General features: G+C 38.1%; 1 protein-coding gene across 2 annotated transcripts in view; it reads right to left on the bottom strand.

Annotated features, from left to right (window-relative positions):
- CENPP (centromere protein P) overlaps positions 1-26,332 on the bottom strand; it is a 235,597-nt gene that overhangs the window by 177,335 nt on the left and 31,930 nt on the right. For both annotated transcript variants that reach the window (NM_001105615.1, XM_024995503.2), the window contains 1 exon segment: positions 20,800-20,888. In NM_001105615.1, coding sequence (NP_001099085.1) covers positions 20,800-20,888 — 89 coding nt within the window.

Raw genomic sequence — 26,332 nt, 5'->3', positions numbered from 1 at the left:
TGAAAAGTTGAAAGCATTCCCTGTCACATCAAGAAAAAGACAAGGATGTCCACTGTCACCACTTTTATTCAACATACTTTTGGAAGTCCTAGGTACAGCAATCAGAGAAGAAAAAGAAGTAAAGTTAATCCAAATTGGATTGCAGATGACATGACAGTATATATGGAGGATCCTAAAGATGGTATCAGAAAACTACTAGAACTCAGCAGTGAATGTGGTAAAGCTGCAAGTTATAAAATTAATACACAAAAATCTGTTGCATTTCTATACACTAACAACGAAAGATGAGAAAGAGAAATTAAAGAAGAAATTCCATTTACCGTTGCATCTTACCTAAGAAGACAAAATACCTATACTTCAAAAAGTGTAGGATGCTGGGGAAAGAAATCAAAGAAGACATAAAGAGATGGAAAGATATACCATGTTCATGGATTAGAAGAATCAATATTATCAAAATGACTATACTTCCCAAGGCAATCTACAGATTCAGTGCAATCTTTATTAAATTACCAATGGCATTTTCCACAGAATTAGAAAAAAAAATTTCAAAATTTGTATGGAGACACAAAAGATCCCAAATAGCCAACCAAAGCAATCTTGAAAGAGAAAAATGGAGCTAGAGGAATCAGGTTTCCTGGCTTTAGACTTCAGACTAATCTTTGCAGAGAACAGCAAGGAGTAATAAGAAAACCATCTTAAGTGAACAACGCAAAGAAACAGAGAGCAATTAGGGAAAGACTAGAGATATCTTCAAGAAAACTGAAAATGGAAACATTTCATGCAAAGATGGTTCATTTCTAGAATTCCAAAAAATCTGATCATGACAGTTTTGGCCAGTTTTCTTGCTGCTTTTAGAGAGGATAGAATCTTCAAAGGTACTTACTTACTCTGTTAGTTTCACTGACATCTATGCCTTCGATTTTAAAAGGACTCAGAGAGGGCTCTGCATTAATCATGTCTTTTTATTTTCTGTATTCTGATGCTTTGATGTCTAGAGTCTTGATAACCCTGAGCAAACTATGCCTCCCAAGATTAGCCCATTCTTAGAGATAGTAAACAACTGCTCCTGAGTGTGCTTTTCTAACTTGATCCAACCAGTCCAGAACTTGTATCTCAACCACCTCCTTTATATTTGCTATACCCTTATCCACTTGCCCAGGCTTAGGTACCAGAGGCATTTAGTGACAGCTTTTATGACCCAGAGCCTTCTAAAAATTTTCAAACTAGCCAGTGTAAGCCTGTTCACCTTGACTTACCTTTTCCTTACCTCAGAAACCACAGATGACCAGCTTCCCCCTCTCCCACTGACTCCTGACTTATTCTAGTGGTGCCTATGGCATGATGTACCCCTCCTTGCAGGAAATGTGAGAAAAATTCCAATCGTAATCATCTTTCTGATCTGATGGACTTACCATACTCAAATAATTTTAAAAAATCTTTTAAAATAGTTTCCTGTGCATTTATTACTAACTTTAAACATTAGCCAGGTAGGATATATGAACATAGATGTTTATTTCACATGTAATCTGTAGCTTCCTGTAGACAGGAAAAAGACTACCCTAGACTAAAAAGCCTCTTGATGAAAGTGAAACAGGAGAGTGAAAAAGTTGGCTTAAAGCTCAACATTTAGAAAACTAAGATCATGGCATCCGGTCCCATCACTTCATGGGAAATAGATGGGGAAACTGTCAGACTTTATTTTTGGGGGCTCCAAAATCACTGCAGACGGTGACTGCAGCCATGAAATTAAAAGACGCTTACTCCTTGGAAGGAAAGTTATGACCAACCTAGATAGCATATTCAAAAGCAGAGACATTACTTTGCCAACAGAGGTCCGTCTAGTCAAAGCTATGGTTTTTCCAGTAGTCATGTATGGATGTGAGAGTTGGACTGCAAAGAAAGCTGAGCACCAAAGAATTGATGCTTTTGAATTGTGGTGTTGGAGAAGACTCTTGAGAGTCCCTTGGACTGCAAGGAAATCCAACCAGTCCATTCTAAAGGAGATAAGTCCTGGGTGTTCTTTGGGAGGACTGATGCTAAAGCTGAAACTCCAATACTTTGGCCACCTCATGCGAAGAGTTGACTCATTGGAAAAGACTCTGATGCTGGGATGGATTAGGGGCAGGAGGAGAAGGGGACGACAGAGGATGAGATGGCTGGATGGCATCACTGACTCGATAGACGTGAATTTGAGTGAACTCCGAGAGTTGGTGATGGACAGGGAGGCCTGGCATGCTGCAATTCATGGGGTCGCAAAGAGTCAGACACAACTGAGTGACTGAACTGAACTGAGACTATATAAACAGCAGTAGAGAGGTTTATTCTCTCCATACTTGGTCATTCAGGCAAATAACCCTGTAACCATGAGTTAAAGAACACACTGGAACTGCTTCTCAGAGGGATCTCACCAACCTAGTCTTCATGGAAGCTAGTGATATGTCTATGAAAGTGACCAATTTGTGGCATGTCTTGATCACTGAGTAAAAAATAATGATCACTGAAGCTACTTTTAAAGTAATCTTGGTGAATTTATTAAAATTTGGAATAGTAAGTAACTCCATAGAGCAAGTAGCTTGTGGAAGTCAGCATGGGGATTAATTAAATTGATTCTTGGAAAATGATCTAAAATTGTCTCAGGCATACGAAAAAAGAGCATGCTTATGTAATAACCATTCAGCTTACATGTAAAATGATTAATCTGAGTAGTTTTATCCTAAATCTCTTTCAGTTAGAACTTTTTATGCTTTTGCTTTTTCAAAAACAACAGCAAAAAAGCAAAGAAGTCATCTGGCACATAGATTTCATTCTCAAAGAGTCCCTGTAACTAGATCAGTTGAGTGTATTGTAAATAGTGGTGGGCACATATTCTTACTGAAGGAGTTTAGGAATCTATGCCACAAGTAATATCAAACAATAGGCGATCTGTTAGATGAAGTAACTTTATGTAGAGTGGGTGGCCCAGAGGAATACAAAACTGTAGCTTTAGTTTTGCTGAGATGCATTCCCCAAATATTGGCTCACTCCATGCTGTAAACGAGAGACCTATTAATAGCTTAAGGATGTTCTCATAGTTCTATTATTCCAACTCCAATAAGTTCCATTATTTCTCAGAAATATTTTTATTCTTTGATTTGTTATCCTTCATATAAACTTCTGGAATGGGGCAGAAGCTTGCAAATAATGTTATCCAGTTCCTTCATTTTGCAGATAAAGAAAGAGCTCCACAGAGTTTAAATATTTTTCCTAATTCAGAGGTGTTAGTCATTAGTTTAAAACCAATGAAATGTGTTATATACTGGTACACTGTCCTTGTTATCACATATTTGTAAACTAAAGATAACATATATATATATACATATACACATATATACACACTAGGTGATTATAATAAAAGGCAGCATATGATTCATTTTTAGAGAGTACCTAGAGTTGATACCCAGCGAGGTACAATAAGGCAAGGTTAGCTCCCTGATTTACTCATATGTCACCTTGTAAAAGAATTGATGCTTTCAAATTGTGGTGTTGGAGAAGACTCTTGAGAGTTCTTAGACTGCAAGGAGATCAAACCAGTCAATCCTAAAGGAAATCAGCCCTGAATATTCATTGGAAGGACTGATGCTGAAGCTCCAATAATTTGGCCACCTGATGCTAAGAGCCAACTCATTAGAAAAGACCCTGATGCTGGGAAAGATTGAAGACAAGAGGAGAAGGAGACGACAAAGGATGAGATGGCTGGATGGGATCACCGGACGTGAGTTTGCGCAAACTCCAACAGATGGTGGACAGGGAAGCCTGGTGTACTGCAGTCCATGGGGTCGCAAAGAGTTGGAAATGACTAAGTGACTGAACAACAAAAACAATATCTTCTAAATAAGGCCTTCCCTGACCACCTTATTTAAAAGTGAATAGCTCTCATTTATCACGTATATTCCCTATTTCCCATCCCACTTTATTTTCCCCAATACCACTTATCACTATCTAATATTGTTCAATTATATTATTATTGGCTTCCTTGGTGGCTCAGACAGTAAAGAATCCATCTGCAATGCAGGAAACCTGGGTTCAATCCCTGGGTTGGGAAGATTACTTGGAGGAGGGCATGGCTTTATTATCCCTGATACCACTTATCACTATCTAATATTGTTCAATTGTATTATGAGAGACTAATACGGTACAGAGTACATAATACACATTCAACACGTATGTATTTATTTATTTTTAAATTTTCATTCTGGGGCAGAAGAGGTATCTTTTAAGACTGGAAAGTCTTTTTATGCCAAAATGTAAGGAAGTGTTCAAAAATATAGGAGTAAAGAATTGTACATCTTTAAGAAAAATAAGAAGAATGATAAAATATCTATAATAAATAGATATATACACATATGTACACATACACAGGGTGAAGGGTGATTTATTTCTTAAGCAAGTTCTAATGTTTATTGAGAAATGTAAAGTGAAGTGCTGGAGTTGAAAAATCATCAGTTTGCAACCATCATAGTAAAGAGAAGATCAGATAAGAATCACCAGGTGATGCTAAATATAGGCAGAAATTTTAATGAGGAGTAGCATCTGCATGGTCATAAAGTGTCTCCCTATAGATTGCCTATTAGTTGTGAGGTTAAAAAAAAAGCAGTAATGATATAGTGGAGAATCAAGTAACAGTTTGGCTGATGATTAAAATTAACATCACCTTTGAGTAACAGATTTCTGAAAAAGACAAAACATCACCTATACAGTATTTTGTCTAACATAAGAGCAATTGATGAGAAAAAAATTCAAGATAAAATTAAAAACATTCTATATGTGGCAGGACTTGGGGGAGGTGAAAGACTTGTATTTTGTAAAGATGGCAAAGTCATGAAGCGCTCTTAAATTGTTCCAGATTAAAGAAATCTATAAGACACGACAACTAAATGCAATACTTGACCCTAGACTAGATCATGTACTGCAGAGGAAAAGAAAACACAAGAGAGGACATTATTAGATCAACTAACCAAACTGAAATATGGATGGCAAAATAGATGAAAGTATTATATCAATGTCAGTTTATGAGGACTTCCCTGGTGGTCCAGTGGTTAAGAATTCACCCTGCAATACAGAGGATGTGGGTTCGATCCCTGGTTGGGAAATTAAGATCCCACATGCCATGGAGCAACCAACCCCGCAGACACTCTGGTACTCCTGCACTGCAACTCCTGAGTCTGCACGCCACAACTAGAGAGTCTGTGCTGCAAAAGAAGATCCCACTCGAAGAAACAAAGACCCTGTGTGCCACAACTAAGACCTGGTGTGGCCAAATAAATAAATACAAAAAACCAGAAATTATTTTTAAAAACGTCAATTTATAGAGTCATTCACTGCACTATGAGTACAGAAGAGAACACCTCTATTCTTAGGTTGTACACCAAAGTACCTAAGAGAACAACAGAAATGGTAAAAACCTGGTTAAATATTACAGTCTACCACTTTTTAGTTCCTTAAGTTATACATCATGGTTGAAAAGCAAAAAACTATAACGTTGTCTGATGGGGTTTTCAGTGCATACATATGAATGTAATTCATATAAAATCTGAAACACGAAGAGAGAGAGAGATCTATATGGCTATAAGCATTTCCAGACAGTACTTGTAGTGGTGAAGTATTATATCTAAGTAGACTGTTAAAAGTTACCTTATGTAATTGAAATATCTCAGACAGACAATAAAAATAAAAATATTATCAATACTTTTCTAATGCCTGAGAGATGAAATTACTCTCCAAAGAACAAAGGCTTATAAACAGCAGTTGTTTTTTAGTCACAAAGTCATGTCTGACTTTTTCACGACCCCATGGACTGAAGTCCGCCAGGCTCCTCTCTCCATGGGAATTTCCAGGCAAGAATATTGGAGTGGGTTGCCATTTCCTTCTCCAGGGGATCATCCTGACCCAGGGATTAAACTTGAGTCTCTTGAATCTCCTGCATTGGCAGGCGAATTCTTTACCACTGAACCATCAAGGGAAACCTATAAAAAGCAGTAGTTATTTCATTAGAGCTTACAAGGCCAAACTGATAAGACATTTTGATCTTCATCAAGCAAGGGAGCAAAAAATATGCGCTCAATCATGTGATGCTGGAGTGAGCCAAGAAATAAAAAATAAAAACTACAATGCCCAAAGTTTAAACACACACACACACACACACACACACACGATACTCAGAGAAAGAGAGAAAAAGAAAAAGATAGTTTTGTTACATAACTTTTTAAAAAAACTGTATTTAAAGTGGATTAAGTCACAATCCCCTCACTCCCATTTTATATGTCCATAGTATACTATTTTAGAAAGTGTGTGTGTGGGGGTGAGAGAGAGAGAGAAAGAGAGCATGCATGTGTTGGCTCTTATAGCTGTAGGAATTATTGCGTTTTATCTATTTTTCCCAAGCACAGTTAAAACTTCACTAAATGTAAAACAGATGTTATGAACTTCCTTCACTAAATGTTGGCAGTGGTGCCTTTCAATTGCAACTATGATAGTCAAAAACGTAAAGTAACTCCAAATGTCTCTTTCTCAAGCAAGGATAAAGTAAGCACAAAGAAAAATTTGGACTAAAAATTTTAAACTTAAAAAAAAAAAAAACCCTAGGAATCAGTTCAGTCACTCAGTCGTGTCAGACTCTTTGTGACCCCATGAACTACAGCACACCAGGCCTCCCTGTCCATCACCAACTCCTGGAGCTTACTCAAACTCATGTGCATTGAGTCAGTGATGCCATCCAATCATCTCATCCTCTGTCGTCCCCTTCTCCTCTCGCCTTCAATCTTTTCCAGCATCAGGGTCTTTTCAAATGAGTCAGTTTGTCACAACAGCTGGCCAAAGTATTGGAGTTTCAGCTTCAACATCAATCCTTCCAACGAATATTCACGACTGATTTGCTTTAGGATGGACTGGATGGATCGATCTCCTTGCTGTCCAGGGACTCTCAAGAGTCTTCTCCAACACCACAGTTCAAAAGCATCAATTCTTCGGTGCTCAGCTTTCTTTCTAGTCCAACTCTGACATCCATATAGGACTACTGGAAAAACCACAGCTTTGACTACAGGGACCTTTGTTGGCAAAGTAATGACTCTGCTTTTTAATAAGCTGTCTAGGTTGGTCATAACTTATCTTCCAAGGAGCAAGCGTCTTTTAATTTCATGGCTGCAGTCACCATCTGCAGTGATTCTGGAGCCCAAAAAATAAAGTCTGTCACTGTTTCCACTGTTTCCCCACTATTTGACATGAAGTACTGGGACCAGATGCCATGATCTTAGTTTTCTGAATGTTGAGCTTTAAGCAAACTTTTTTACTCTCTTCTTTCATTTTCATCAAGAGGCTCTTTAGTTCTTTGCTTTCTGCTATAAGGGTGGTGTCATCTGCATATCTGAGGTTATTGATATTTCTCCTGGCATCTTGATTTCAGCTTGCGCTTCATCCAGTCCAGCATTTCTCATGATGTACTCTGTATATAAGTTAAATAAGTAGGGTGGCAATATACAGCCCTGATGTACTTCCTTTCCTATTTGGAACCAGTCTATTGTTCCATGTCCAGTTCTAACTGTTGATTCTTGACCCACATCCAGATTTCTCAGGAGGCAGGTAAGGTGGTATGATATTCCCATCTCTTGAAGAATTTTTCACAGTTTGTTGTAATCCATAAAGTCAAAGGCTTTGGCAAGTCAATAAAGCAGAAGTAGATGTTTTTCTGGAACTCCCTTGCTTTTTTGATGATCCAACAGACGTTGGCAATTTGATTTCTGGTTCCTCTGCCTTTTCCAAATCCAGCTTGAACATCTGGAAGTTCATGGTTCACATATTGTTGAAGCCTGGCTTGGAGAATTTTGAGCATTACTTTGCTAATGTGTGAAATGAGTGCAATTGTGTGGTAGTTTGAACATTTCTTTGGCATTGCCTTTCTTTGGGACTGGAATGAAAACTAATCTTTTCCAATCCTGTGGCCACTGCTGAATTTTCCAAATTTGCAGGCATATTGAGTGTGGCACTTTCACAGCATCATCTTTTAGGATTTGAAATAACTCAACTCGAATTCCATCACCTCCACTAGCTTTGTTCATAGTGATGCTTTGTAAGGCTCACTTGACTTCGCATTTTAGGATGTCTGGCTCTAGGTGAGTGGTCACACCATTGTGGTTATCTGTGTCATGAAGATCTTTTTTGTATAGTTTTCCTGTGTATTCTTGCCACCTCTTCTTAATATCTTCTGTTTCTGTTAGGTCCATACCATTTCTGTCCTTTATTGTGCTCATCTTTGCATGAAGTGTTCCCTTGGTATCTCTAATTTTCTTTAAGAGATCTCTAGTCTTTCCCATTCTATTGTCTTCCTCTATTTCTTTGCATTGATTACTGAAGAAAGCTTTCTTATCTCTCCTTGCTATCTTTGGAACACTGCATTCAAATGAGTATATCTTTCCTTTTCTCCTTTGCCTTTCACTCTCTTCTTTTCATAGTTGTTTGTAAGGCCTCCCAGACAACCATTTTGCCTTTTTGCATTTCTTTTTCTTGGGGATAGTCTTGATCACTCCCTCCTGTACAATGTCACAAACCTCTATCCATAGTTTTTCAGGCACTCTGTCTATCAGATTTAATCCCTTGAATCTATTTGTCACTTCCACTGTATAGTCGTAGGGGATTTGATTTAGGTAAATCACTGAATGGTCTAGTGGTTTTCCCTAGTTTTTTCAATTTAAGTCTGAATTTGGCAATAAGGAGTTCCTGATCTGAGCCACAGTCAGCTCCATGTCTTGTTTCTGCTGACTGTATAAAGCATCTTTGGCTGCAAAGAATATAATCAATCTGATTTCAGCACTGACCATCTGGTGATGTTCATGTGTAGAGTCTTCTCTTGTGTTGTTGCAAGAGGGTGTTTGCTATGACCAGTGTGTTCTCTTAGCAAAACTCTGTTGGCCTTTGCCCTGCTTCATTCTTTACTCCAAGGCCAAATTTGCCCATTACTCCAGGTATTTCTTGACTTCCTACTTTTGCATTCCAGTCCTCTATAATGAAAAGGACATCTTTTTTGGGTGTTAGTTCTAGAATGTCTTGCAGGTCTTCATAGAAGTGTTCAACTTCAGCTTTTTAGCATTACTGGTCAGGGCACAGACTTGTATTACTGTGATAGTGAATGGTTTGCATTGGAAACGGACAGAGATCATTCTGTCGTTTTTGAGACTGCATCCAAGTACTGCATTTCAGACTCTTGTTGACTATGACGGCTTCTCCATTTCTTCCAAGGGATTCCTGCCCACAGTAGTATATATATTGGTCATCTGAGTTAAATTCACCCATTTCAGTCCATTTTAGTTCATTGATTCCTAAAATGTCGACACTCACTCTTGCTATCTCCTATTCAACCACTTCCATATTGCCTTGATCCATGGACCTAACATTCCAGGTTCCTATGCAATACTGTTCTTTACAGCATCGGACTGTACTTCCATCACCAGTCACATTCACACAACTGGGTGTTGTTTTTGCTTTGACTCTGTTCAATCTTTCTGGAGTTATTTCTCCACTGATCTCCAGTAGCATATTGGGCACCTACTGACCTGGGGAGTTAATCTTTCAGGGTCCTATCTTTTTGCCTTTTCATACTTTTCATGGGGTTCTCAAGGCAAAAATACTGAAGTGTTTTGCCATTCCCTTCTCCAGTGGACCACGTTTTGTCAGAACTCTCCTTCATGACCCATCTGTCTTGGGTGGCCAATACTAGGTCTAAAATCAAATGATTATGGGGAGGGAGGAGGGAGGAGGGTTCAGGATGGGGAACACATGTATACCTGTGGCAGATTCATTTTGATATTTGGCAAAACTAATACAATTATGTAAAGTTTAAAAATAAAATAAAATGTAAAAAAAAATAAATAAATAATTAAAAAATAAATAAAATAAAATAAAATAAAATGATTATCAGAAGTTAACTCACTAAAATACTATCAGTTACTCTCATACACTGCTGGTGGGAATGCAAATTGGCATGGTCACTCTTGTAAACAATTTGGCAGTTTATTAGAAATTTAAACATATTTTTATCATATGACCCAGCAACCTCACTTCTGGTTTTTACTCTAGAAAATAGAAAGTTTAAATTCACATAAAAACCTCTACTGCGCAGTATTATTCATAATCACCAAAACTGGAAATAACCTTAATGTCCTCCAGTAGATGAATGTATAAATAAAATATTATCCATACAACAGAATACTACTCACAAATGAAAAGATAGATGAATCTCAAAGGCATTAGGCTAAGGAAAGAAGCCAATCTCAAAAGGTTACACGACTTCACTTATTTGACATTTCATAAAATGAAAAATTGCAGTAATGAAGATCAGAGCAGGTTTTGCCATGTGTTAACAGTATAAGGGAATTTTTGCATTGATGGAAGTGTTTAATATCCTGATTTTAGTGAGTACACAGAAACCATCTAATTGGAATAATACAGAAGGAAAAAATTAAATAAAATTAATGGAGTCCAAGGGACATGTATAACAACACCAAAAGATTTTATAATTATGTTGACAGAGACCCAGAAGAAAAGGAGAAAGAACGTTGATTGAAAAAAATATTTGGAAAAATAATGGCTGAAAACTTGACAAATTAGGTAAAAGATACAAGCTTACAAATTTAAGAAGCTCAGAAAAACCACAGCGAGGATAAACTCAAAGAAATCCACGCTTAAATATATCGTAACCAAACTATTGAAAATTAAAAAGAAAACTTCATGAATCAGTTGGAGGAAGATAGACACATGCCATATTGAGTAACAAAGATTCAAAGAGAATAGATTTCTCAACAGAAACCATGGAGGCCAGAAGGAAGTCAATTCAGATTTCAATATCTAGTGCAAATATTTTTAATAAATGAAGGTATAATAATGATATTCTTAGAAAGAAAATGGAAAGAATTTGTCCAACTCAACCTACTCAAAAGGAAATGATGCTAGAGGGAAACTGGTAATATGAAAAATAAAGAAAAACAACCCAAATCATAAAAATCTGCATAGCTGTATCAGACTGTTACAATATATTAAAATCTAGAAAATAATAATTGTAATATTATCTGATGGGGTTAAAATGTATGTAGAAGTAAATGATGGCTTTAATATGAAGAGATAGGCATGTAAAGGGACCTATTTAGTACAAAATTTCTATTTGAAGTGATAAAATATTAATTCTAAGTAGACAGTGATCCCTATATCAACCAGTTATATACATATATATATTATAAACATAATACACATTTAGATATATTATTTTAATATATATATACTTATGTAAGAGATATAGAAAAAAGTCAAATTAAAGTGGAATTTTAAAAAGTATTCAAGGAATCTAGAAAAGATACAGAAGGGCAAAATACAAGAAAAAAACAAAGAGAACAAATACTGCTGGGTAGAGCCCAATCCAAACAGATCAACAATGACCTTAAACGGAAATAAATCAAAGATCTAAGTGTAAAAGGTGAAAATATAAAAATTTCTAAAGATTTTGAAGATAGCCTTCATGACCTGAGGTTAGGCAAAAAGTTTTCCGACATCGTATCAAAACATGAGCAAAAAAATAAATAAACAAAGGCAAACTGTGATCTTGAAACCAAAATATTGTGCTCTTTGAAAGATACTGTTAAGAAAATGAAAAGACAAGCTATGGAAATGGGAGAAATATTTAGAAATTTCATATATGATAAAGGACTTGTATACAGGTATGCAGAATATGTAAAGAACTCTCAAAACAATAGTGAGAAACAACCTAAAGAAGCAATAAAAAAAAAAAACACAAACAAACGTGCAGGAAAATGAGATTCTACTACACTTCTACTAGAATGGATAAATTTAAAAATACATGCATACGAAGTCCTGGAGACCTTGCAGAGCAATAGGAACTCTCATACATTGCTGGTGGAAACACAAAATGGTAAAAGCCTCTGGAAAATGGCTTGACAATTTCTTAGAACAAACAAACAAAACATGTGCTTATCACATGACCCAACAGTCCAACTCCCAAGTATTCATCCTAGAGCAGAAATCAGTAAATTTTCCTTAAAACATCAGATAGTAAATACATCAAGTTTGCAGACAATGTAGTCTGTATTATAACACTGTAAAATTAATTTACTCTGATATTTTACAATGAAAGCAACTACAGATAATACCTAAGAAATGGACATGACTACATTTCAATAAAACTTTTCTTATAAAAATAGGTAGCTGGGGACTTCCCTGGTGGTCCAGTGGTTAAGATTCCACACTTCCTGTGCAGGGGGCACAGGTTTGACCTCTGGTTGTGGAACTAAGATCCTGCATGCTGCATGGTGCACAGCCAAATAAAATTGACCTGACTCTTAAAAAAGAATAAGCAAATGGTCTGTGAATCAAAATTTGCCCATCTCTGCCTAAGAGGAATGAAAACTTACACTCGCACAAAACGCTTCACACAAATGTTTAGAGCATCTCTATTCATAATAGCAAAAATCTAGAAACAACCCAAATGTCGGTCAGTGAGTAAATGGATAAACAAACTATGGAATATACATGTAATACAATACTACTCAATAATAAAAAGAAAAAGATATTGATACACACAAAAATATGAATTAATCTCAATGGAATTAGCTTTAGTGAAATAAACTAGTCTCAAAAGTTTACATACCATGTGATTCCACTTGGAAAAGGCTAAATTCTACTGATGAAGAACATACCAAAGATAGTCAGTGCCTAGGAGGAGGAGTAATGGTCATATCTAAAAAGGTCAGCATGAGACTTTTTTAGTATTATGGAATTGTTCCTTATTCTGATTATAGTGACAGCTTTATGAATTTATATTTGTGCTAAATTGACAATACTTCTATGACAGAAAGTCAATTTTATTGTATGATAATTGAAACATACTAAAAAAATTATGAAAGAAGAGAAAAAAGGAGGGAAGGAAGGAGAGAGGGATGGAGGGATGGAAGAAGGAAGGAAGCAAAAAGGAGAGGAAGAAAGGAAAGACAGAAAAGGAAGAAAGAAAAGAAGAGAAAAGAGAAAAATTATGAAAGAAGTCACACAGAGAACTTTGAGGAAAGACTGGTCCTGACAGTGAGGTTAAAAGATCAGTGAGTGGACGGCTTTAATACATGGTTAGACAATTTGAAACAATAATTATCTCCTTTACTGGAATATACAAGTGAGGAGATCACCAAGAATAATTACATGGAAAAGCAATAATTTAAAAAAGATTATTTTTAAAAAAGATAAGAAAATTTGAAAATCAGACGCATAGAACTTTTACAAATGACAAGTACTGTCAGTGAAGTTATAGACTCAGTGGATAAGCAAAGAGATTTCCTGGTGGCTCAGTGGTAAAGAATCTGTCACTGCAGGAGACGAGGGTTCAATTCCTGGGTCCGGCAAGATCCCCTGGAGAATGAAATAGCAACTCACTTCTTTCTGGGAAATCCAGCAAGAACATGGACAGAGGAGCCTGGTGGGCTACAGAGTTGCAAGAGTCAGATATGACTTGTGACTAAACAACAACATGGATAAATGCATATGAAGAGATGCTCAAACATCATTAATTATTAGAGAAATGCAAATCAAAATTGAAAGAGGTACCATCTCACAACAGACAGAATGGCCATCATTAAAAAGTCTACAAATAAACCTTAGAGAGGGTGTGGAGAAAAGGGAACCTTCTTACACTGTTGATGACAATATAAGTTGGTACAGCCACTGTGGAAAACAGCACGGAGGTTCCTCAGAAAACTAAAAATAGAATTACCATATGATCCAACAATCCCATTCCTAGGCATATACTTGGACAAAACTATAATTAAAAAAGATACATGGGGGTTTCCCTGGTGGCTCAGTGGTCAAGAATCTGCCTGCCAATGCAGGAGACATGGGTTTGATCCATTACCTGGGAAGATCCCACATGCCGTGGAGCAGCTAAGCCTGTGTGCCACAACTATTGAGCCTGTGCACTAGAATGGGAGAGCCAAAACTGCCGAAGTTGGTGCACCCTAGAGTCTGTGCTCCACAACAAGAGAGGCCACCATAATGAGAAGCCCGCACACCACAACTAGAGTTGACTGGCATGCCACAACGAGAAAAGCCCACACAGCAATGAGGACACAGCACAGCCAAAAATAAATAAATGAGAATGCATCTTAAAAAAAAAAAAAAAAGATACATGCACCACTGTGTTCATAGCAGCACTACTCACAATAGCCAAAACATGGAAACAATGTAAATATCAATCAACAGATGAATGGATAAAGATGTGATATACATATACCAGGGAGTACTACTCAGCCACAAAAAATTATGAAATAAGGCCATTTGCAGCAATATGGATGCAATTAGAGATTATCATAATACTAAGTGTAGTAAGGGGAGAAGGCAATGGCACCCTACTCCAGTACTGTTGCCCAGAAAATCCCATGGATGGAGGAGCCTGGTGGGCTGCAGTCCATGGGGTCGCTAAGAGTCAGACACGACTGAGTGACTTCACTTTCACTTTCCACTTTCATGCATTGGAGAAGGAAATGGCAACCCACTCCAGTGTTCTTGCCTGGAGAATCCCATGGACGGAGAAGCCTGGTAGGCTGCAGTCCATGGGGTCGCACAGAGTCAGACATGACTGAAGCGACGCAGCAGCAGCAGCAGCAGCAAGTGTAGTAAGAATGAGAAAGCCAAATACCACATGATATCACTTATATGTGGGAACTAAAATATGGCACAAATGAACCTATCTATAAAACAGAAACAGACTCACAGACGTAATGAACAGCCTGCAGTTGCCAAGTGGGAGGGGGAGGGAAAGGAATGGACTGGGAGTTGGTTAGTAGATGCAAAGAACAAGGACCTAATGCATAGTACAGAGAACTACATTCAATACCCCGTGATAAAGCATAATGGAAAAGAATATAAAAAAGAATGTATATATGTGTATAATGAGTCACTTTGCTGTACAGCAGAGATTGGCTTAACACTGTAAATCAACTATATTTCAATTTTAAAAAAAGACTCAATGGACAGGGGTTTAAGAGCAGATTATGGGAAACTGGGATTGACATACACACTACTATATATAAAATGGGCTTCCCAGGTGATACTAGTGGTAAAGAACCTATCTGCCAATGCAGGAAATGTAAGAGATGTGGGTTTGATCCTTGGGTCAGGAAGATTCCCTGGAGGAGGGCAGGGTAACCCACTCTAATATTCTTGCCTGGAGATTCCCATGGACAGAGGAGCCTGGTATTATAAATCAACTACACTCCAATAACTGTTTTTTAAAAAAGACTAGTTAGAAAATTAAGAAATAATTACTGCACCAAAATACATATCTGAGGAACAATCAGAAATAAGCACAAAGATATGAAGGGACAGAAAATATAAAGAGTAAGATAGATACAGAAGATAAAAAGATAGTATGGCCCAAATTCCAGATTGAGAATCAGAGAAAATTAAAACTGAACCACTTCTACGAAAAACGTAAAAAGTTGCAGAGAGGGCCATAATCATGGAAAATCTGAATAATCTATAAAATCATAATCTTTCTTGAGCCCATCAAAGATCTGAATCACAAGGCAACCAAATAAATTAACATTTTTCTTCCTCAAAGGAGAAACAGGACACATAAACTATTCACCCTTGGTTAAACAGAGGGGAGGGAAGGAGCCACCATACAAGCGGGTAACAAGAAATTAGCTAAAATTCCAGTGAATTATCAAAGGACAATTGTGGGGTAGATGTCATTTTGAAACAGATGGGAACCCCAGGCACAAAAGGACTCCACCAGAAAGATCATGGCAGGAGCCCAGCAGGAGCTCCCCTCAGTGGCACAGGCACAAAGAGGTGATCAGCTGCTGCTGGGGTTCAAAATGAAGCCAGAACTTTTCTCTGGTAGGAAGTCAAAACTCTAAATTGCTAAAGAAGCAGCAGGAAAGCAATGCAAAAAAAAAAAAAATCCCTTTTTTCCAAGGGAGGAATAAAAGTCAAACCCATTTGACCCTGGGGGAAGGGCAGAAAATGCTCAGGTTACATAGAGAAAGATCCATTGCTTTATAAAGAAGGACAGAAATTAAACACCTCTGTTCCATGGGAGGGGTACAAAACCTGTGGGTGCAGGATCCTACATTAAAACCAAGCATAATCCTGTTACCACAGGAGTGTGGGGGTGAGAAGGACAAGGAACACTCTTCCACCCAAGACCAACCCCAGACCCAGGCTGAGTTTGGCTGCACTGGGAAGAGCAGGAAAACTTGTGTTCCCAATCCCCAAGGTGCAGGTCCATAGGATCTGCCCAATACTATGGATGAACCATGGAATATAGATCTCCCTTTGTTCCCACCATGAGCCTAGCACCAAGTAACAAGCATCGACACCTACTGCTGGAGAGTGTCAAGTGCAGGGAGAAACATTCCCCTCTGAGATACAGACGTACAGGAATTACTAAAAGTTGAGAGTGAAGCTAGAATACTGATGAAAACCTTCCAGCTCCCTAAACTCTATTCCAAACATACTGCTGCTGCTGCTAAGTCGCTTCAGTTGTGTCCGACTCTGTGCAACCCCAGAGACGGCAGCCCACCAGGCTCCCCTGTCCTTGGGATTCTCCAGGCAGGAACACTGGAGTGGGTTGCCATTTCCTTCTCCAATGCATGAAACTGAAAAGTGAAAGTGAAGTCGTTCAGTCGTGTCTGACTCTTAGCGACCCCATGGACTGCAGTCTACCAGGCTCCTCCGTCCATGGGATTTTCCAGGCAAGAGTTCTAGAGTGGGGTGCCATTGCCTTCTCTATTCCAAACATAAGGAAGAATGAAATTTGAAGTTGAGTTTGAATTCACTGTTGGAAGAATTTGAAATCTTTAGTGACTAAAGTTAATAAAAGAAATAAAAACCCCAAACCAGCTCAACTGCTGACTACCTTAAATTAAACCCCATACGAACAGACTGATAAGTGAAATGTGCCCATTTCTGAGCATAAATACTATTTGTTTCAGTCTCTACTGAAATGTCCATCAATAGATGGACATTTACTGATGTCCATCAGTCAATAAAAAAATTATGAGACACAGAAATTCAAGAAAAGATGAACTACTGTAGACAATAGTTCATAGTGACAACAATAACATTGTGATAGTAATATTATTATTGTTAGTTAATGGTAACTAATAGTAATAGTTCTGTAGTCACCAGAATTGAACTCAAAGATGACTCAAATGTTGATAATATCAGATATAGGCTTTAAAATGACTATGATTTAAAATCACAGAGAAAGAATAAGAATGGTGGCTGCTAGGGGTTGGGCAAAGAAGGAAATGGGGAGCTCTGGTTTAATGGGTATGGAGTTTCAATTTTACAAGATGAAAAGAGTCATGGAGATGCATGGTGATGATGACTGTATAACATTATGAATGTATTTAATATCACTGAACTGTAGATTTAAATCTGCAAAAGCTCTCTGAATTTTACTAATATCAATGTTCTGCTTTTGATAGTATACTACAATTATATAAGATGCTACCACTCTCAGTCTCCTTATATATGGTTTTTACTGCAACTTCTTGTGAGTCTATAATTATTTCTAAATTCAAAGTTTAAAACATGTAAGAAAGATGAAAATAAGTGTCACAAAATATTTATAATTGTTGAAAGTACCTAATGGGTTCAGTTCAGTTCAGTTCAGTTGCTCAGTCGTGTCCGAATCTTTGTGACCCCATGAATTGCAGCACGCCAGGCCTCCCTGTCCATCACCAACTCCTGGAGTTCACTCAAACTCATGTCCATAGAGTCGGTGATGCCATCCAGCCATCTCTTCCTCTGTCATCCCCTTCTCCTCCTGCCCCCAATCCCTCCCAGCATTACAGTCTTTTCCAATGAATCAACTCTTCGCATGAGGTGGCCAAAGTATTGGAGTTTCAGCTTTAGCATCAGTCCTTCCAAAGAACACCCAGGACTGATCTCCTTTAGAATGGACTGGTTGGATCTCCTTGCAGTCCAAGGGACTCTCAAGAGTCTTCTCCAACACCACAGTTCAAAAGCATCAATTCTTTGGTGCTCAGCTTTCTTCACAGTCCAACTCTCACATCCATACATGACCACTGGAAAAACCATAGCCTTGACTAGATGGACCTTTGTTGCCAAAGTAATGTAGCTGCAGGTTAATTATACTATTATTTTTATAGATCCATGTATCCCTCCACTTCTCAAAAGTTTGAGTCAATCCACTTTACTTTTTATTTTTAAATTATTTATTTAATTATGGGGCTTTCTTGTTAGCTCAACTGGTAAAGAATCTGCCTGCAATGCAGGAGACCCCGGTGCAATTCCTGGGTCAGGAAGATCCCCTGGAAAAGGGAATGGCTACCCACTCCACTATTCTGGCCTAGAGAATTCCATAAGAGTCGGACACAACAGAGCGACTTTCACTTTCACTTGTCATTTATTTATGGCTGTGCCAGGTGTTCCTTGATATGAAGGCGTTTCTCTAGTTGCAGGGATCAAGGGCTACTCTTCATTGCAGTGTGAAGTATTCTCATTGCAATGGCTTCTCTTGTGGAGTACGGGCTCTAGGGCACATGGGTTTCAGTAGGTGTGATTCCTGGGCCCCGGAGCACACGCTCAATAGTTGTGGCGCACGAGCTTCGCTGCTACACAGTATGTGGGATTTTCCCAAACCAGAACCCATGTCTCTGCTTTGGTAGATTCTTTACCACTGAGCCAGCAAGGAATACTCACACCACTTTACTTCTACCAAAGACCTACATTATTACCTCTTGTTGCTAAACAAAAGAAATCTGAAAAGAATCTTCACTTTTACGAAAAAAGGTGAAAAGTGAAAACAGGATTCAGGGTTTGTTTTGCAGCAAGCCAACATGCACCTTGAGCAGCAAGACTGGTACCATCAAGCTCCTTCCCCAGAAACCACACTCAGCATCTCAGCATCAAACTTTGAACTGTGTCTATGACTATCTGTGCTATATCTTGATTTATTCTGCACATCTATTAGCAAAAACTGTCCAGAGGTAACAGCTTCTTTGCTTTACACTATTTTGGCTTACAAAAGGTTTCATAGGAATGCTCTATTTTTGGAAAGCAGTAGGAACCTATATTTGAAAATTTCTGTAATAAACATTAAAGAAAAAAATAACTATGATTAATAGATTAAAAGATCTAGTAAGAAAGCTAGATAATATTCATGAAAAAATGGGGAATTTAAGCAGAGAGAAAAAATTAAGAATCAAATGAAAACACTAGAAATAAAAACAACATTACTTTAGACATGACGAATCCCTTCAGTGAGCTCATTGCAGAACTTGAAGATAACATAATATATCAAATGTTTTAACATATAAGTAATCAGAGTTGGAGAAGAAGAAAGAGAAAAGGACAGTAAAAGTACCTGAAAAGATATGGCTAGAAATGTTCACATAAACACTCTCTAGAAATAGCAGAAACTGTCAAAAAAAAAATTAATAGATATGAAAGCAGCCCCCAAAATGCATGCATACACACAAACAATATAGCAGACTTCTTTTCACAACCTATGTACTCCAGTAGACACTGGAAGGATTTCTTTAAAGACGTGTAAGAAAAATTGTCAATCCAATTGGCAAAGGTCAACAATAAATTCCTGGTTTGCCCTCCCATCTTTCAGTTTTCTAAATCCTTTGCAGGATCCTTCAAATCTATTCAATATACATTTTAGAATTCTTCAAGGTTCAGTTTCAGTCCTTTCCCTATTTTCTATATTCTCTCCACAGGCAATCTCATTCTTGCTCAAAGTTTTAACTTTACCCACTGGTGGAAAACCCCAGTGTTTATATCTACTACTTACATCTCTTTTTAGCTGCCTACTTCTTATTTTTACTTTAGTGTTTCAAAGGCACTTATGTTCAACATGTCCAAACTGAAGCCACAATCTCATTTGACATGCTCTTGTTGCAACTCTTCCTATCTCAACAAATGCAGTCACCATCATCAAGGAATTATCATTTGTCAGTGACTCCTGACCCCTCTTTTTCAACCAATATCATGCCTATTCAATGGTGCATCCTAAATATACCCCATCTACCCAGTCCTCTACCTCAGCCACCATTAGTCTAGTCCAAACTACAAATTTCTGTTTCCCTGAACTGTTTTAATGGGCTAGTCACCAATCCTCCTGTATCCAATTTTGCACCCCTTAAATCCCTTCTCCCTGCAACATCAACAACAATCCTTTCCGAGATGTCAAAATTTTGCCTCGCTTAGGCTCTGTTTAAAATCTTTCCATACCTTCACATTTGTCATAGGACTATGGTCAAGCTCCAAAATCCATAATGTGGACCTTACATACATTGCTAACTGTATCTTATCCAACACTCCCCCAGTCACTCTGCCCTCCTGTCAGTTGCTAACAGATGTCATGTTCCCCCTTAAATTCCCTGGTGGCTCAGAGGGTAAAGCGTCTGCCTACAGTGCGGGAGACCTGGGTTCGATCCCTTGGTCAGGAAGATTCTCTGTAGAAGGAAATGGCGACCCACTCCTGTACTCTTGCCTGGAAAATCCCATGGATGGAGGAGCATAGCAGGCCACAGTCCATGGGGTCGCAAAGAGTCGGACACGACTGAGCAACTTCACTTCATTTCACTTCCCCCTTAGCACAGTGCCTACGTATCAGGACCAAAACCGGTGTTATGCTTTTAGAGGCATTTTGATATTTACTTATCAAGAAAAAGAACAGGTAAACTTAAAATTGTAAGCTGAAAGAAATATCTTTATAAAAATAAGTAAATATCTTACCTAGACACAAATTCACTTAATTCTGAATATTCCGTAGGCTCCATTATTATGCTGAGGTCAGTAATAACAGAAGATAAACTCTCTTTATCCTAAAATAAGAACAAAAAAAAAAAGCTTTTTTTTTTTTTTTTTTATCAAAGCACAGTCAACTTTTAAATAAGGAGAAAAAACTACTTTTCAAAATACGCCAAATGAAATGTCACTAAGTTATAGGAAAAGTAACCAATAAAAAGTACTGCAAATATGGGTTACTTAAAAAAAATTTTTTTACTGGGGTACAGTTGGTTTATAATGTTGTGCTAATTTCAAATGCACAGCAAAGTGAATCAGTAATACATACACAGACATCCACAGTCTTTTTTTTTAAGATTCTTTCCCCATATAGATCATTACAGAGTACTGAGTAGAATTCCCTGTGCTATAGCCCTTATTAGTTATCCATTTTATATGTAAAATGTCTATACATGTCAAAAAGCTGGCTTAAAATTCAACATTCAAAAAACTAAGATCATGGCATCTGATCCTGTCACTTCATGGCAAATAGACAGGGAAAAAATGGAAATACTGAAAGACTTTATTTTCTTGGGCCCCAAAATCACTGTGGACAGTGACTGCAGCCATGAAATTAAAGGACACTTGTTCCTTGGAAGAAAAGTTATGACTAATCTAGACAGCATAAACAGTGTATTAAAAAGTAGAGATATCCTTTGCTAACAAAGGTCCATATAGCCAAAGCTATGTTTTTTTCAGTAGTCATGTATGGATGTGAGAGCTGGACCATAAAAGAGGCTGAGTGCTGAAGAATTGATGCTTTCAAACGGTTGTGCTGGAGAAGACTAAGAGTCCCTTGGACAGCAAGGAGATTAAACCAGTCAATCTTTAAGGAAATCAATCCTGAATATTTTTTGGAAGGATTGATGCTGAAGTAGGAGTTCCAATTCTTCGGCCACCTGATGCAAAGAGCCGACTCGTTGGAAAAAACCCTGATGCTGGCAAAGACTGAGGGCAGAAGAAGGCGACAGAGAATGAGATGGTTGGATGGTATCACTGACTCAATGGACATGTGTTTGAGCAAACTTTGGGAGACAGTGAAGGACAGAGAAGCCTAGTGTGCAGTCCATGGGGCCACAAAGAGTTGGACACAACTTAGTGACTAAACAACAACATCTCAATCCCAATCTTCTAATTTATCCCTTTCCCCCTTCCTCTTATTAACCATAAGTTTGTTTTTTACATCTGTGACTCTATTTATGTTTTTAAAATAATTCCATTTGTACCTTTTTTTTTTAAGATTCCACATACAAGTGATACACATTTGTCTTTCTCTATCTGATTTCACTCAGTATGACAATCTCTAGGTCCATCTATGTAGCTGCAAATGACATTATTTCTCCTTTTTATGGCTGAGTAATGTTCCATTGTACCGCATCTTCTTGATCCATTCTTCTGTCCATGGACACTGAAGTTGCTTCCATGTCCTGGTTATTGTAATCAGTGCTGCAATGAACACCAGGGTACATTATCCTTTGAAAGATACCACTCTAATGGCAGAAAGTGAAGAGGAACTAAACAGACTCTTGCTGAGGGTTAATGCTGCTGCTGCTAAGTCACTTCAGTTGTGTCCGACTCTGTGCTATCCCATAGATGGCAGCCCGCTAGGCTCTCCCGTCCCTGGGATTCTCCAGGCAAGAATACTGGAGTGGGTTGCCATTTCTTTCTCCAATGCATGAAAGTGAAAAGTGACAGTGAAGTCGCTCAGTTGTGTCCTCGTGTCCAACTCTTAGTGACCCCATGGACTGCAGCCTACCAGGCTCCTCCGCCCATGGGATTTTCCAGGCAAGAGTACTGGATTGGGTTGCCATTGCCTTCTCTGAGGGTTAATAAGGAGAGTGAAAAAGCTGGCTTAAGATCCAGCATGCAAAAAAGTAAGATCATGGCATTCCATCCTCTCACTTCATGGTAAACAGATGGGGAAAAAGTGGAAACAGTGAAACAACAAAGAGTTGGACACAATTTAGTGACTGAACAATAAAAACTCCTTTCAAACCACGTTTTTATTCAGACTTATTCCCACCAATGGGATTGACAGCTCTATTTTTAGTCTTTTAAGGAACCTCCATACTATTCTCCGTAACGGTTGTACTGATTTACGTTCCCACAAACAGTGTGAGAGGGTTCCCTTTCTCCACCCACTCTAGCATTTGGTTTTTGTAGATTTTTTGGTGATGGGTATTCTGACCATCACCAGAATCATCCATGAGGTGATACCTCATTGCAGTTTTGATTGTATTTTTCTAACAATTAGTGATGTTGAACATCTTTTCATATGCCTCTTGCTATCTCTATGTCTTCTTTGGAGAAATGTCTATTTGGATCTTCTGCCCATTTCTTGATTGGGTTGTTCATTGTTTTGGTATTGAGTTGTATGAGCTGTATGTTTATTTCGGAGAGTGATCCCTTGCCAGTTGCTTCATTGGCAAATATTTTCTCCCATTCTGTGGGTTGTCTTTTCGTTTATGATTTTCTTCACTGTGCAAAAGGGTTACTTCTTTTTAAAAAATATTATTTATTTATTTGGCTGTACTGGGTCTTCATTGCTGTATGGGCTTTCTCTCTAGTTGCAGTAAGTGGGGGCACAGGTTTCTCACTGAGTTGGCTTCTCTTGCTGCAGAGCACAGGCTCTAGAACATTCATGCTATAGTAATTGTGGCACATGGGCTCAGCAGTTGTGGCTCCTGGGCTCTAGAGCACAGACTCAGTAGTTGTGGTATAAACCTTAGCTGTCCCGCAGCATGTGGCATCTTCCCAGACCAGGGATCAACCCTGTGTCCCCTGCATTAGCAGGCAGATTCTTTACCACTGAGCCACTAGGGAAGATCTGGGTTATTTCTTAAAAGAATGCCTCAGATCCTCACTCCAAACCTAAACAAAATGAAAATAAACAAATGGGACCTAATCAACCTTAAAAGCTTCTGCACATCAAAGGAAACTATTAGCAAGGTGAAAAGACAGCCTTCAGAATGGGAGAAAATAATAGCAAATGAAACAACCGACAAACAACTAATCTCAAAAATATACAAGCAACTCCTACAGCTCAACTCCAGAAAAATAAACGACCCAATCAAAAAATGGGCCAAAGAACTAAATAGACATTTCTCCAAAGAAGACATACAGATGGCTAACAAACACATGAAAAGATGCTCAACATCACTCGTTATCAGAGAAATGCAAATCAAAACCACTATGAGGTACCATTTCACACCAGTCAGAATGGCTGCTATCCAAAAGTCTACAAATAATAAATGCTGGAGAGGGTGTGGAGAAAAGGGAACCCTCTTACACTGTTGGTGGGAATGCAAACTAGTACAGCCACTATGGAGAACAGTGTGGAGATTCCTTAAAAAACTGGAAATAGAACTGCCTTATGATCCAGCAATCCCACTGCTGGGCATACACACTGAGGAAACCAGAAGGGAAAGAGACACGTGTACCCCAATGTTCATTGCAGCACTGTTTATAATAGCCAGGACATGGAAGCAACCTAGATGTCCTTCAGCAGATGAATGGATAAGAAAGCTGTGGTACATATACACAATGGAGTATTACTCAGCCATTAAAAAGAATACATTTGAATCAGTTCTAATGAGGTGGATGAAACTGGAGCCTATTATACAGAGTGAAGTAAGCCAGAAGGAAAAACATCAATACAGTATACTAACGCATATATATGGAATTTAGAAAGATGGTAACAATAACCCGGTGTACAAGACAGCAAAAGAGACACTGATGTATAGAACAGTCTTATGGACTCTGTGGGAGAGGGAGAGGGTGGGAGGATTTGGGAGAATGGCATTGAAACATGTAAAATATCATGTAAGAAACGAGTTGCCAGTCCAGGTTCGATGCACGATACTGGATGCTTGGGGCTGGTGCACTGGGACGACCCAGAGGGATGGTATGGGGAGGGAGGGGGGAGGAGGGTTCAGGATGGGGAACACATGTATACCTGTGGCGGATTCATTTTGATATTTGGCAAAACTAATACAACTATGTAAAGTTTAAAAATAAAATAAAATTAGGAAAAAATAAAAAAATAAATAAAAATAAAAATAAAATTAAAAAAAAGAAAAGAAAATGAACACTGAGTGAATTACTTACTTCAATGTAAACACTGAAGCCATAAAATATGAGGAAGAAATATAGACATTTAACCGATTACTGAGTGAGAAAGAACTTTCTAAGTAAACAGCAACAACAAAATAGCAAATATGATTACATAAAAATACAAACTATTGCTATAAAATGACATAACTAAAAGAAAAGTAATAAACAAGGAAAATTTGTTCTATAAACATGACAAGGAGATATGAAAACTTAAAAGAAAAAGGCAAAGAACATGAACTAAAAACTAAAAACTAGGTAAATGACAAGTTACATGGAAAAAAAAAGTTCACTCTGACAGGATAAATGTAAATATAAAACAATGAGATGACATGTTAATCTATAACATCATTTTGATAATGCATAACTTAAAAAGTTTATACTCTCTGCCTCAGCAATTTGAATTCTAATATATCATTGACTCTTTGCAACCCCATGGACTGTAGCCCACCAGGTTTCTCTGTCCATGGGATTTTCCAGGCAAGAATACCGAAGTGGGTTGCTATTTCCTCCTCCAGGGTATCGTCCCAACCCAGAGATCGAACCCCAGTCTCCTGCATTGCAGGCAGATCTTTACCATCTACACCAATTTGTACTTTAAAGAAATATGAAATGAAGACAAAGCCTAACAGCTCCTTACTACAAAAATCTAAAACAACACTATATACAATAATGAGGATTGTTAAATAAACTGTTAAATATTTTGAGGTACAAAATAAAGGTTTTCTTCTTTAGTAAATTTTCTCATGCTATATATTTACCTATCATTTCTGTTTCATTTTTTTGATTGTTTTTTGGAAAAAAATCACACAAATCTTCATTTTGTTTTCCAGATTTTTCTTCTTTTCAGTTGTACTTGTGGTTTTTCTCAAGCCTATCCTCCATATTCTATTCCTGCTGCTGCTGCTGCTAAATCGCTTCAGTCGTGTCCAACTCTGTGCAACCTCATAGACAGTAGCCCACCAGGCTCCCCCGTCCCTGGGATCCTCCAGGCAAGAATAGTGGAGTGGGTTGCCATTTCCTTCTCCAATGCATGAAAGTGAAAAGTGAAAGTGAAGTCACTCAGTCGTGTCCGACTCTATGCGACCCCATGGACTGCAGCCCACCAGGCTCCTCTGTCCATGGGATTCGCCAGGCAAGGGTACTGGAGTGGGTTGCCATTGCCTTCTCCTATATTCTACTCCTAGCTACTCCTAATTTAGCTTTCAGCACTATAATCATTTTATTCTTTCTTCCTTTCTTTCTCTCAGCTGTCTTTCCCTTTTATTCAGTTTTTTTTGAATGTTTTCATTTGAGAATGTAAACAGTTACAATATAGCATGTTCTTGCATTTCCTGGATTCATTCTTTCAAAGAGACTTTAACTCCATTTT

This window comes from Bos taurus, chromosome 8 (assembly GCF_002263795.3).
Source record: "Bos taurus isolate L1 Dominette 01449 registration number 42190680 breed Hereford chromosome 8, ARS-UCD2.0, whole genome shotgun sequence".
Lineage (NCBI taxonomy): Eukaryota > Metazoa > Chordata > Mammalia > Artiodactyla > Bovidae > Bos > Bos taurus.
Note: the sequence above shows the minus strand (reverse complement) of the source record. Positions and strands in the feature narration are given on the sequence as shown.